We start from the raw sequence: 14,148 nt of genomic DNA on the forward strand, positions 1-14,148 counted from the left end.
AATCTTCAAGTATATATAGAAATTTTTCTAGATGATACTTAAGTGGTTGAGTTTATACAAACTCTAAGGAGCACAGATTGAGCTAAAAAGACTAAATGCAGGTTTTCATGTAGCCATTACTTTCCAATTTTCTTTGTTGTTTGCTTGTATCTGTAACACCTCCACAGCTCTCGGAAACAGATTTTATCTGACCTGAAGTTTCTGAGGAGAGAGGTATCCACCAAAAAACCCTGCCATCGTTTAATGGCAACGGTATAAAACGATGATAAAGGTAACTTCAGTTGAAGAATTGGCAATACTGAATAAAGGCTGTCTTGTGCTATCAAATGTAAAAACAAAACCAGAAGGTTTTGAAGTTGTCAAACCCAGCAGGTCATATGGGTTTAGAAATTGCTAACAATTTGGACATTTCTTCCTTTTCTCACAACAAACTTTTCCACAATGATCCCTTTGATCTAGGTCTTCTAGCCTACTCTACAGTTAATACAGGATTAAAGATAGGAAGCACCAAGAAGTGCTTTTGTTGCCTACACATTAGCTGATGAAGTACAAGCCAGAAGACCCATGGAGTGATCAGTCTAACAGAGTGCCCTGCAGTTTGAATCAGCCACAGAATTTATTTATAATCACTCATATGTTCATTCTTTCAGAGTTAAAGAACAGAGGCACCTAGAACACAAAAACATTTCTCCTTTACTAAACTCCCTACTGTTAGAGAATAGATTGTGGGAGAATAGAAATGGGGCTATGGCAGAGCCTCATCCCTAATGGGTGCAGCTGTGTAAGACATGCATTAAAGAAGAAGTGTGGAAAGCTGATGTGTATTGACCCATCACAAAAGATAAAAGAGCATGCTGGTGCTATGCATGTGAGAAAAGAGGTATAAAAAGTGGTATGGGGGAATAATAAAGGGCTGATGCTTGCCACCATTTTCGGTCAGTCGTGTGTCCACTGCCACCTTACAGCATGTAGGTGAACATAAAAGAATAAGAGGAATACCTGCAGATAAAGTTCAGCACTATTTCACAGTAGTAGTACCCCTCTATGCTAGTCCTTAATGCTTTTGTTTCCCCAATTCCACAGACATAAAAGTGCTACTATCAACATAAACCTGCAGATCATCTGCAATATTCAGCACAAATCAGGGAGAAATCTTTTTTAGGAAAAGCCCCATAACTGAAACTTCTTTATACTGTCTCAGGACTGTAATCCTGAGAACGATTATAGATCTGTTATTGATTCCCTGTACTTTTGCTACTGCATTCAGCTTCAGAATAGACTGCCATAAAGTATATTATTTTATTCAATACTAAAAATTTCCTTCACTGGGAAAATAACATGCTATTTGACAAGGGGAATGGCATTCAAATCCCACTGTCATGTTGCAATCTCCTAAATTGGTCTCTCTTCCCTCAGAGAGCTGATTACAGTCAGAGCCATAACTGTATAAATACAGGGCTACACTTTTTCTTCCAGACATTTTTGTATTAGACTTTTTGATGCCTAATATCATATCAGACAGAAAAAAAAAAAAAACACCAAAAAACCCTTTTGATTTTCTAATCCAATCCTTTAATACTTTTGATGCACTGTGGTAGAATATTTGCCATTTGAAGTGTATGAATACACTTCTGCTCTATGACTGTTTTGTCTGCTCTCTACAATAAGGAACAAGCATAGGTGCTATTATTCATTCTCAAGTCAGCAGCTAAACAAATGCGTCTGAAATATCAGTGATACCTATAAGATCCATTCACTTATTTAGATCCCAATCCTATTAAATCAATAACTTTTTGAAGAGAAACAGTACTTATGTACAATATATACTGTGATCTCAAAGGAGTAAATCCCTCTTGTGATCAGAAATACACCAATTTTATTAATGAGTTAATTTTATGTGGTTGTAAGGCCTCTATATAACTTATATTTCCCTTTCCATTAAAAAAAAAAAACTTTAAAGACACAAAATAACTGAGTTTCACTTATGTAAACAGCCTAAGTCTAATCTTTCACAAACATTTATTTAATTAATATTTTCGGAATCACCAGGGTGCACACTAACTCTTTATTAGCCTGCAGCTATGTTATGTTGATAACATTGAGCTAGAGCACTTCAAAATTCTCTATACCTTGATGAAATACCGAAGGTCACCTAATATAAGGCAGCAAATTAATGAAAAGCAGTAAAAACTGTATAGATAGGAAAAAGAAGGTGTAAAAGAGAAATGAGATGGAGGTGATACTGCTTAAGTTAGTTTAGTTTCCACTCTGAGATACTGCTCAGAGTGGAAACTGAGCAGAGTGACTAAAAGGAAGAGATAAACTACTTTGGGCACAGGAATAAGGATCAAAGGAAGCAGGAGTCTTCATACTCATTATCAAGGATAACAAGAGACATATTACAATATTGTTCATGAAGCTATGAAGTAGCTTTTTCTTTTCCTACCAGCACTTTCAAAGACAATTCCCCCCAACCTCCCCACTGATTTACCCACAGATAGCTTACACCCTTTTGTTCTTATTCCAAGTCCCTTTTTTATTCACGTATTTAACCTACCTCTATGGTACTCAGTTTTGTACAGGTGGGAGGTGGAGGAGGAGATGGAAGAAAGTGCCCCTCTACTTATGAATAAAGTGGCTGGTATAATTTCTCATAAATCCTTTGTACGTCTTTCACCACTTATTAAAGAAATAAATAGAAATTTAAAAGGGTTAAAAGAAAGGCCTTTCAAAAAAATTTTTAAATATCTTAACTCCTTGTACCCTTAGAAATTACTTAAAATTGTAGCTGTCCAGCCACACTGTTGTGCTTTACCTAAGTGCTACATTTTGCATCCACAGCTTAACAAAGATTTCAATTCTTCCTAAAGCTCCTTTGTGTGAGGTACCTGAATTCTTCCATCAGTTTTAATTATAGTAATTCTGCTTTTGTGCTCAAAGATTATGCACATTGGGAATGCTCCTAATGCCAGAGTACTTGCTGCTACTCTAACGTAGGAAATGAAGTTCCTGTGCAATGATGGAGGTAAAATAGCAGAGCTGAAATATGAACTACTTAATGTAAATACTTTCTTAATATATTTAGAGCTTGAAATAAAGTTGATTTCCACAATTACATTACAAAACCTTCATAATATTTTAGGCATAAATTTTACGCAGGTACTTATGTTACTCCAATTAAAAAAAAAATCTTTCTCTGAAATTTTGCTATCTCCTACAAAAGCACAGTAAGGGAGCAAATGGATGCAAATTTAAATGGCAAAATCATGCTTTAAAGCATGTGAGTTTTATCATTTGCATGTGAAAGACACTGGAGACCAAAAGTATCCTATAACGTGTTTCTTAGTGAGAAATGTTGCCAGATGCATTCAGTGAGGAAATAATCACACTTCTCAGAGCATCTGGAAACAATGAGGATGAATTGTACATTCCACAAAGTTGTAAAATTATATTGCAATTTGATGATTTGAGGTAGCTTTATCTTTATGCGGTGCTGGGATACAGAATACTTGTGGGAAATTAGCACCTGGAGAAAGGAAATTAAATTCAGATAAGTTTCATCCAAACAAGGTGAAAAACTTTTTAAAATTATTTGTCTCACTGTCATGATAACTTCTGTTCTGCTGTGACTAAATCTCCATGAAAGTAGCTCTGGAAAATTCTATGGGGTAACTGAAAGAAAACTACGTCCTGCAAATATCACATATTAGCCTTTTTGCTATTGATGTTTATTTCTGCCCACCTACATAGCAACAGCAAATTTTCTGAAGTACACAGTACTTAATGAAAGTCACTACACTAAACTCATTAATAAATGCTGCTCAATAAAAGTTGGTTCATTTCTCCCAGTTCCTGCCTCAGGTCTGATGCATGCAGCTGTCCTGCAGATATATATTCGGTATTAACAGGTATTTGCTGTCCACATTATAGATGACTAAAGCATTCTTTTAGAACTGACTGAGGCAATGACAAATGAACAATGAGAACTACTACTAAGATACAGTTAAGAAAGTAAAATCTTCAAAAGATTGATAACTTTTCTTTGGTGTGTCTGTAGTCCTATAAATATATAACAATGCATTAACTAAACATAAACTTCATGAATTTTTCATGTGTAAAGAGCTTCTCAATGAAAAACAACCTATAGAAATGATGCAGTTTCTTGAACAGCTGTGTGCCAAAACTGCATTGTGCTTGAAAGTAACCTACAAACAGTTCCAATTCTATATGCTCACACTGGCTGATACCAAATATGTCTCCTAATAATAAAGCAAGGGGTTGGTCTGAGATCATTTCAGCAAGCTCCCTGTTAATAATACTTCTGGGTGATTGATTTTACCCATGATGTTTCTGTTCACACACCTTTAGGTAACTGGAGATGCTCTCATAGTCTGGAGCACATCAAAACCTTAAGCCACTCAAGATATGCTTACTCCACGCCCTAAATTGTCCATTTAAAGAAAATTATAAAAGCACCATATTGAGAAGACAATATGTGTAATCAAAAACAAGATGAAGTTTCTTACACAGAAACTAGTCATAGAAAAATTGATATTTGGAATCCTCTTAATGTCTTTTTGAATACCTAATGACAATGTAGGTCAGTGTTGGAAATTAGCTAGAGTGAGAAAAGTATAAGATGCTAAAGGTTTTGGCTTAAACACTAAGTAGAAATAGTTTACTATAATCTAAAACATCTGAAAAACCAAAAGCAATCTACGCAATCTAAAAGCAAACCCTGGAAATTACTGAGAAAATGTGAGAGCCATGCAGTTGAAGAAAGAAATCAAATGGTTTCATGACATGCAGAGGAATCACACAATGTTCACATGAGGTGAAAAAAACTCAGTTTCTGGTTCTTCTGGATCTGGTTTGAATTACCCTTCTAATATTAATAGAGTATTTCTTTTATGCTGAGAAAACAAAAAAATTGCAGGACAAAGGACGAACTATTCAAGTAAATCATGCAGAGCATTGCTAAAAGTACTGTGAAGTTTCAATATTACCATTAAGACAGACTTCCAAGAAATGAAACATACACACTTTGTCTACACAGAAAAATAGTCATTTTTCCTTCATTTAATATCCATTTTATACTTGTTGTACTTGAATTACACTCTTCATTTTTTACTTATGAACATCTTTTCTGTTGGGTGAAAAATCATGTTCAAACCAAAAAGTACCCCACAGGAAAAACTTCAGAAATTCAAGAAGTAACTTGAAGCTAATAGTCAGTCTAGGGTCAGAAAGATGCGTAGGTCAGTAAGGGCACCTATATATGTTAGTGTAGCAACTACTTGGGCAACCTAGCTAAAAAATTTCCTTGAGCTTTGATCTGTATTGCTGACTATTTCTAGCAGTAATCTTAAAACTTCTGTGTATATCAAATAAAAACTTTATTTTTTATTTCTCTAAATGTCATAAAGCTGTTGCCTCAAATATTAATGAATTACGTAGTCCAATATTAACATGTGGTTTAATCAACAGAGCACAACACTGTAATTTTCACATTGTAAATACATATCTTAATTTGTTTGAAGATTAATTATTGCAATAAATCAATAAAATCTACTTATGTAGTCATATTAGTAAGATATTATTACACAGTAAAATTTGTAAATAAATTATTTTTTCTACTTCTCAAGCATCTATCTGAAAAGCTAGTTCATAGTTATTTTTATATAATTATAATTTTTATATATATAATTTCATAATTATTTTAATAATCCATCACTCTAACTCTATGTTTTTTATTATTTTATTAGTTTTGATGTATTTGTTGAGTAATTAACCATTATGTGCCTATTCTAGTTATGTATTCTCCCCTGTTTTTCTATTTGATCTCTTTTTTTCTGTTATTATATGGATAAAATTCATAGTGTGTGCTTCACCATTTGGAACTGAATTCCAGAAGAACCTGAAGAGAACTTCAATTCCAAAATAGCTAATTCACAAATGAAAATAAAATCTCAGTATCTCAATGAAGATAAACAATTTTGAGGTTCAATCCTTGTATCTCAATTAATCAGCCTAATGAAGAACATGTTCATCACTGCCAGCCAGACATGCCAATGACACATTAAATAGCATTACAGTAAACATCTTAAGTATTAAATACTTAAAAAAAAATTACTATTGACTAAAACCTGTTTAAAATTCTGAAAATCTAAAATTATTCATTCTGAATAGATTTTCTGTTTTAATGGCTAGATTTTCTGTTTTAATGGATATTGTTTATTTAGCAATTTCTTTTGGTGAGAATATTCATAAATAAAAAGAAAAAAATGTTTCCAAGTACTTTCCTGCATCACTGGGCAAAACTCCAAAGAGATGAACATTTGTGTGGAATACTAAAAATGTGTCAAACATACTAATACTATGAAATACATGAATAAGATATAGTAAGAAAAAAATAACATGCAACACCTAATTTTCCATTTTTGTATAACTAAACACCCTCTCCTGCATTTTCTAGTTAATGGAAATAATCAGTTTATTAATCCTCGAAATAGGATTAATTTCATACAAAATTAAATTTGAACTAATCATAGATTCATACAAAACAGTCTTCAAGTGAGATTATGTAGAACCCTGTCCAATTCCCCTTTGAAAGGCAACAGAGATGGTTTTTCATCACATTTCCTACAATTTGCTTATGGTGGAAACAAGCAGGTACTCTAGTGCATTTCAGCAGAGGGTAGTGCTTACCTCAGGGACTCACAAAAATCTTTCTGAATCTAATTTTTCTCTTTCAGTAAGAACAGGGAGAGAGAAGCACTCAGACACAACACAAAATGCCAAGAAGTCTGCTCTGCTCTGTGATTATCAGGTGGGCCAAGAAGATGCTCAAAGGGCTGGAGCACCTCTCCTATGATGGCAGGCTTTGGGAGTTGGGGTTGTTCAGCCTGGAGAAAACTCAGGGGAGACCTTCCAGACCCTGAGGGGGCTACAAGAGAGTTGAAGAGGGACTTTTTACAAGAGAATGTAGTGATAGTTCAAAGGAGAACAGTTTTAAACTCAAGAAGAGGAGGTTTGGAGTAGAAATTAGGAAGAAATTCTTTACTGTGGAGATGGTGAGGCACTGGAGCAGGTTGCCAGAGAAACTGAAGATGTCCCATCCCTGAAGTGTTCAAGGCCAGGCTGGATGGGACTTTGAGCAACCGGGTGTAAAGGAAGGTGTTCCTGCCCATGGCAGGGGCGTTGAAAGTAGATGATCTTCAAGATCCCTTCCAAATAAGCCATTTTCTGACTCTATGAATCTAAAAAATTCTGTTGAATCAGAAAACTGCAACCTCATGTTTCATTTCCTTACACAGTTTATTGTATTTATATCTTGAAAATTGAAGTCCCAGCCAAAGAACACCAAGTGGTACACTTTTGTGAACTTCAACCAAAATACTCCCTTATCTTTGCTTCCCTCTTTCTCTCCACTCAGGAGATCTGACTGCTCCTTTCCTGTTATGCACATTGACAATCTGATTAGCCACCAGGGAAAGAAAATTAAATTGCCTCTCTGATACACAATACAGAAACTATATTAATCTCTGAATCAACATTTTCTGCATTCTCCACACCAGTAGACTATTTCTAAAAATAAACTTAAGTTTCAAGGAAAAGAAATTATTTTCAATTTTCAACACTTATTGTATTACCTACTACAAAAGCAGAATTTTTCTTGGCACTGATTCTGAATTATTTATTCTATCCATACCCTTAGCCAGAACTAATGTGTGATAGTGGCAGCTTGAATAATTGCGGAGAAAAACAAATTCTAGTATCAGAAATGAAAAACAGAGAGCTAGTTTGTTGTTCAGTTGTTGCTGACTGAGTAGCTAATTGTTTGGTTTGCCCAGAAGTAATCACCTTTTAACACTGCTGAAGTTCATGGCTCAAGAAACAAAACTCCCCATTTGGTACAATCAGGACTAGCTAACTCCATAAACATCTCAGGAAGGAAGATGGTAGGTAGCAGGCAGAACACACTGGCCTCCTTTCCTAAAGTTCCGACATTTTGTAGCCTTCTCTCCCATGAATTAACCCCAATGGGTTTTAGGTCTTTAACACCTGTGAGCCATACTGATGCACAATTACACTTAAGCTTCAGTTTTGTAAAAGAAAGGTTTTTTGAGTGTGCTGACTGTGTGCACCTCCTCACATCCTGCAAGGGTGAACTAGCAGACATTCTAAAATGGCAGAAAGTAAAAAAAAAACAGAGAAAAAAGTCTGAAAAAGGAATGCCATTGTGAAACAAACAAAATGAAAAACTGAAAGAAAATTTTTGAAAGCATTTGTTAGAGTTACAATTTAAAAAATAAAATAAACCACAACAAGACAAACAAACAGAAAAAAAACCCAGAAAAAAACGGTTCAACACCAAAAAAGTAAGAAACATATTTGCTTCTGCCCCTTAATGCCAGATGCATATAGAGCAAACCAAAAGAATGACTCAATAACCTTTGACAGGCTTCCATTGTATTATGTTAACAAGGTTGGGTAAACTTGAACCCAGAGTGGATTAAGAATACCCACGCCTCACTAATGAATGTGTTTTGAATAGAAGGGCTGGAGCACCTCTCATTTAACCTGAGTGACATTTAGGGCATCCTTTACAGAGAGAGAAGATGTAGGCATGATTTTCAAAAAGAAATGAGTTCTTCATCCTTAACCTCCTGCTTTTTGGACAATTACCCATAATCACTACATTTCTATATTACTAGCTTAATATATTGTAACAAGCTTAATATGTTATATACCTTCTTCCTTAAAGCATTTCCTTCATATTGCAAACCCACAATGTTCAAATAAAGAGAACTTTATCTCAACCATTATTTCATAAAAATGCAAAGACATAATTTTGATAAAAGAAGAAATAATAAATCTTCCATTCTCTGAGGAGCTTTGCCAACAGCCCACCTCATCTGATAGAAACATTTCTTATGTCTACTGCCTGACACATTCTTCTAACCCTATTCTCATCATAGTAACAGGCTGTGGTAGTAGCAATTATGCTTAATGCTTCTACTGAATTCCCATGTACAGGGAAAGGAGCAGCACTATGCATTTCTCTCTCATTCCTCATCTCTGTTGTGTTACACTGACAGTTCTGGACCACTTCTTAGTTTTTACAAACAATTCTTAATGGAAGTAGCTTACCATTTTCTGAGGAGTAGCTTTCTGGAAGTTTAATTTTTTTTCTGTGCAACAATAACACAAGCAGCAGGAGGGCAGTTCACCAATACACAATAGATCTAACTATTACTGAGACTGTCTCTAAGAGAGTCAGCTTGATGGTATTAATCAACACCAAGAAAAGGACTGCAAGATCATGCAGCTGCACTTTATCTTGACCTAGAGAGATCACCTTCAAGTAATAAAAGCAAGTTTAGTTCCTTTGCCCATGTAATTTCTGCCCTGCTGATAAGACTGCCAAAGCCCATCTCATTTATGGTTGCTACAGATGTTATTCTGAGATACTGCTCATAAACAGGCAACAGGGGTAGCAATTTTTATCTATAAGGCCTTGCACTGCAGACCAGAAAAGCACTGCACATCACGTGAATGTGAACTGGCTTTGTCCTCATATGGTCAGTCTGATAAATGAAGCAAATCTGTAAAACCTGACCACTATTCAATAAATTATTTTGTTTCAGGTTAGACCAAGCATTATGGCAAATTTGATTTCAAAATGGAATTAAATAACTGGAAAAGTTTTAATAATCAAATAAATTATAAGCCTGATAAATAGCACTGTCTTTATAGTAAAAAAGAGTAAATTCATTTGAAACAAGATCAGAGACAGAACAGTTTGGACATAAGATATTTTGTACACCAATAAAAAATCAAAATGGAATGACTTACCACTTCTTCATGGGTAGCACTTTCTACATTTATACCATTAACCTAAAAACAGATACAATAAGGAGAAAATGATTTGTAATGCGAAGTTATTTACTGAAATAAAAGCAAGTAAGAAACAAATGTCTGTGGAAAAAAGCAAATGTTTACTCACCTGTATTATTGCATCTCCTATAAATAACATTCCTGTCTGTTCAGCTGTGGGATTATAGAAGGAGTAAATTTTAATTGATAGTAGTACTGAAAAAATGCTATATTCTCTTCCAGCAATTGTTTTAATACACTCTTCATAATCCTCATTTGAAACTGATTTGGTCGTGAAAATACCAATGGCACAGCAATCACTATTCATCCAAAATGGTAATGGACTCCTAGCAATTTTAAACACATTAAGAGAGCTACTTTCCAAGCATAAAGAACTTGTTTAGTATGTAATACAAATGTCAATTCTCACTAATGAAGGATTTCAATAAATTATGTGGAAAATGTGATTCACACTTTTCATTATTCTTCCACAAAAGGGAAACAGGGACTGCTGTAATTAAAGAGGTTGTGACTAGAATTTAATACAATTCTAACTTGAAGTTTGAGTTAGTTTTGTTCTAAAGAGTAACATTATTCTGATCTACAATTTGCATATTTCCTGCCTTACAGAATTAATGGGGATAATGTCATGTTGAAATTTCAATCAACTCTCCATAGATACAAACAATGTCATTATTTTGAGGTCTATTCACTAACTTTCTAAATTTTAACTTTTTTTTTTGTTGGACTTTGAGGATGTTTATCTCATGAAATGCATAAATTAATTAAAATTAAGGCTCTTATCCTTAAAAGACTGATAGTATTAAAGAAAGCCTATTAGTCTTATACATGACCTTTACGGTCACACCTTGAGCCTTAGAAGAATGCCATCAATGTCAACAAAGAGAGTACTATGAGAAAAGAAAACAGAAGTAAAAAAGAAAGGACTGAATAGAATATTCTTGATTTCTGCAATTTAGCTGTTGCTACTGCAAATGTGCCTTTTTTACAAAATAGCACTTTTAAAAAAATAAATTGTTCATCACTCTTTTGGCAGATAAAAATTACAGTTCATTAGTAAATACTTAGGAAATATTTCTCTATGTATTTTAAAAATCATGATACAAGTTGCATTGGAGGTCATTACCCCACTTCTCATCCTACATTTTATTTATTTATTTTATTATAATTTTTATTAGCTTGCATAGAAAAGACATCTGTGTACAGAAATTTAAGGGAATTAAAGCGTTTCAAAACTGTCACAAAGCAATCAGAAGTAATCTGTTCTGGGTACATACATTGGTAGAGGTGATGAACATTAGTGTGGGCATCTCAGTAATAAACTTCTATTTGAGATGTTAGTAATACATACACCAATAGTGGAAAATGTGAACAATTTTTAATTCAGGGCTTATGTTAGGGCCATTGGACTGTTTTAAAAAAGTGGAAGCATCTTTGAATTGGAGATAGAAGGAAGAGGGTGAGTTTGAAATTCCAGTTGAGGCAAAGAAGAAAAGGATGAATTCAAAGAATGCATGCCTTGTCCACAGTGTCTGATTGACTCAGAAGTGAGTGGAGAAATCTTAAGCATTCTTTGTATCAGCAAGCTGCCATGGTTTAACCTTAGCTGGGAACTATTTACCATGCAGCCATTTGCTCAACCCTCCTTTCCAACCCCATTCTTCTACCCCATACTAGCCCCCAGGGATGGGGACAAGACTTGAAAAAAAAACATAAAAACTTGTAGGTTGAGACGAGAACAGTTTAATTTTTGAAGTATAATATAATAATAGTAATGGAAAGGAGACAGTGTGCAATAAAACTTAAGAGAAACGAGGGATACACAATACAATTCCTCATCCCCTGCTGACTGATGCTTAGCCCATTCCTAAGCAACAACTGGCAACTCCCAGACAATTCTCCACAGTTTATATTCCAAGGATGATGTTCTATGGGATGGAATATTTCTTTGCCATGGAATATATTTTTGGCCAGTTTGGGTCACCTCTCCTGGCCACGCTTGCTCCCAACTTCTTGTGCACTTGTTTGCAGGCAGAGCATGGGACAGGGAAAAGTCTTTGATTTAGGGAAAGCACGACTTAGATAGAACTAAAATATCAGTGTGTTATCAACGTCATCCCCATACTCAATCAAAAACATAGCACTGTACCAGATACTAAGAAGAAAGTTAATCCTATCCCAGCTGAAAACCAGGACACAAAAGTCACGTGTGAAGAGGCAGAAGAGAAAGAGGTCATGAATCAAAGCAGTCAATGATGAGGCTCCTTATATCCATACTGTAAATTTCAGGGATTTTAAATGAGATCAGACTGGTCGTCCAGTCTAAGCGCTCTCAAGTGAAGAGAAGCTGACCAAGGAAAATTAGTACAAAAAACTTTCTGTTTTGTGGACCTCTAAGCAGCCTATCCTAGGGCACACCAGTGCCACACTGTGGGGCACTCCTCCTGCCAGTAACAGCTGCAAGAAGTCCCAGCAGGCAGAAGCAGACTTTGCTGACAAGTACTGCAACAGTCCCTGAAACTGGAATCAGTGCAGAACCTGGACAGCAACCAAACAAGGTGAAACACAGGGACAGTGTGTTCTCAGCCTCCTTGAGGAGGAAAACCCTAACAAGCCAATCCTCAGATATTACTCTGTCTGTGCAGGGGTCACAGTTGGATTCAGGCTCCAAGCCCTGCAGCAAGGCAGATGTGTTTGTTTGCTCTCCAACAAGTACCAGTCAGCTGATCTGTGGGCCACAGATGTGTAAGGACAGCACATGGGCAGCAGCAGTGCTGCTTTCCTGAGGCCCTGTGCTGTTGGCTCTGCTGGGCAGTCAAAGCTGCTGTTGCTTTTGGGAAGATCCGCTGGAAACAGCAATATAGGAAAAAGCATAGTAAATAAAGAGATGTGGAAATGTAAGAAATTAATTTAGAAATAAATTTCTGTAAGAGGTGGCAACAGAAAAATGTAGGGTAAGAAAGCAAATCATCCTGAACCAGAAAATGTGTGAAATCTAAGATCCTGATGGAAAAGTGCATGATGAAGATTTGTGGGCATGTAGGTAGGTATTACCATTTTCCTGGATCTTCATCTATTTGTGATACACTGCATAATGACACAACAGCACAGTTGTGCAGTATTGTCTAAGTCTTCTGAGAAAAATTCTTCATTGTAGCAAAAGTATAAGAAACACTAGTATTCATGCAGAAAAGGAAAGACTAAATTCTAGACACAGCTAAAATTCTTGAATTAACACTATTTAACAGCTCAAGGCTTAAAAAGGAAAAGCAGTGATATGAATAGGTATAAAACCTCAAGGAAGAAAACTGGGTAAATGGAGGATAGTAACTTGGCAGCATAGAAGACAATTCCCTTGTCTTCTATGGAGCAGTGGAGGCTGAACCTTTCCCCCAGGACTGTTGGCTACCAGATCAGCAAAGACCCATTGCCCATTCCACAAGGATGATGAATACTGCAATATCCCCATCCACCTCATGTGTGTTAGCCAATCAGTTTTATAGTTTAGGAGCACAAAGCAATTATATCCTGCTTGCAGAATCTTGAAAAACAATCAAGGCTGTCCACATAAGCAAATGAGAGAAGGAGCATTATGTGGTCAATGCCACACACTCCATGAACTGAAACAAGTATAGCCTTTGGGACAACCAGACAATTTTTTCTAGAAGTGGATTATGCTGCCTACTAAACCAATAAGCAGGACTCCTGCTGCTTGCTGACATCTCTCTGATGAAAGTCTCTGGGTTTAGGCAATGGTCTATAATTTAAAATCAATGATGGTTACTCAAAAATACATTTGTCATACATGAAATTGTAGAGGGTGTGTCACTACAATGCAGAATTTACAATATAGTTTAGAAATATATTAGAAATAAAGTGACTGGAAAAACTATTTGGACAGAAAAAGTCAGTCCTGTTTCTATAAGGCATATTTTAAACCTGAAGACATCTATTGATGTTTCCATGAAATCACATTCTCCCTTCATGACAAAAATATTAAGTAAAGTCTTCCACACTTTATCAAAGTTTCTCCCACTGGCAACATTCTCAAATGCAAAGGTGCTTATGAAAGGCTACTCTAAAAGTATCAGTCATTATGTGTAAAATGAAGCAACACTAAAACCAAAATACTTCTAAAAGAGCTTTGCACTACCACAGAACATATAACCTTATTCACTGAAAAAGTAAATGCAACTTTTTCAGATTCCAGTTTGCCTCTTGAAGTTTTACTTGAAAAATAGTGCTACA

The 14,148-nt window shown here is 35.5% G+C and overlaps 1 protein-coding gene across 1 annotated transcript in view; it reads right to left on the minus strand.

Annotated features, from left to right (window-relative positions):
* Positions 1–14,148, minus strand: part of SNTG2 (syntrophin gamma 2) — a 119,077-nt gene that overhangs the window by 84,566 nt on the left and 20,363 nt on the right. The window contains exons 4-5 of the mRNA XM_059468749.1: positions 10,010–10,053; positions 9,859–9,900 (exon numbers count right to left, since the gene is read on the minus strand). Coding sequence (XP_059324732.1) covers positions 9,859–9,900; positions 10,010–10,053 — 86 coding nt within the window. The remainder of the gene's footprint in view (positions 1–9,858; positions 9,901–10,009; positions 10,054–14,148) is intronic.

The sequence above is a fragment of the Ammospiza nelsoni genome, chromosome 3 (assembly GCF_027579445.1).
Source record: "Ammospiza nelsoni isolate bAmmNel1 chromosome 3, bAmmNel1.pri, whole genome shotgun sequence".
NCBI classification, from domain to species: Eukaryota; Metazoa; Chordata; class Aves; order Passeriformes; family Passerellidae; genus Ammospiza; species Ammospiza nelsoni.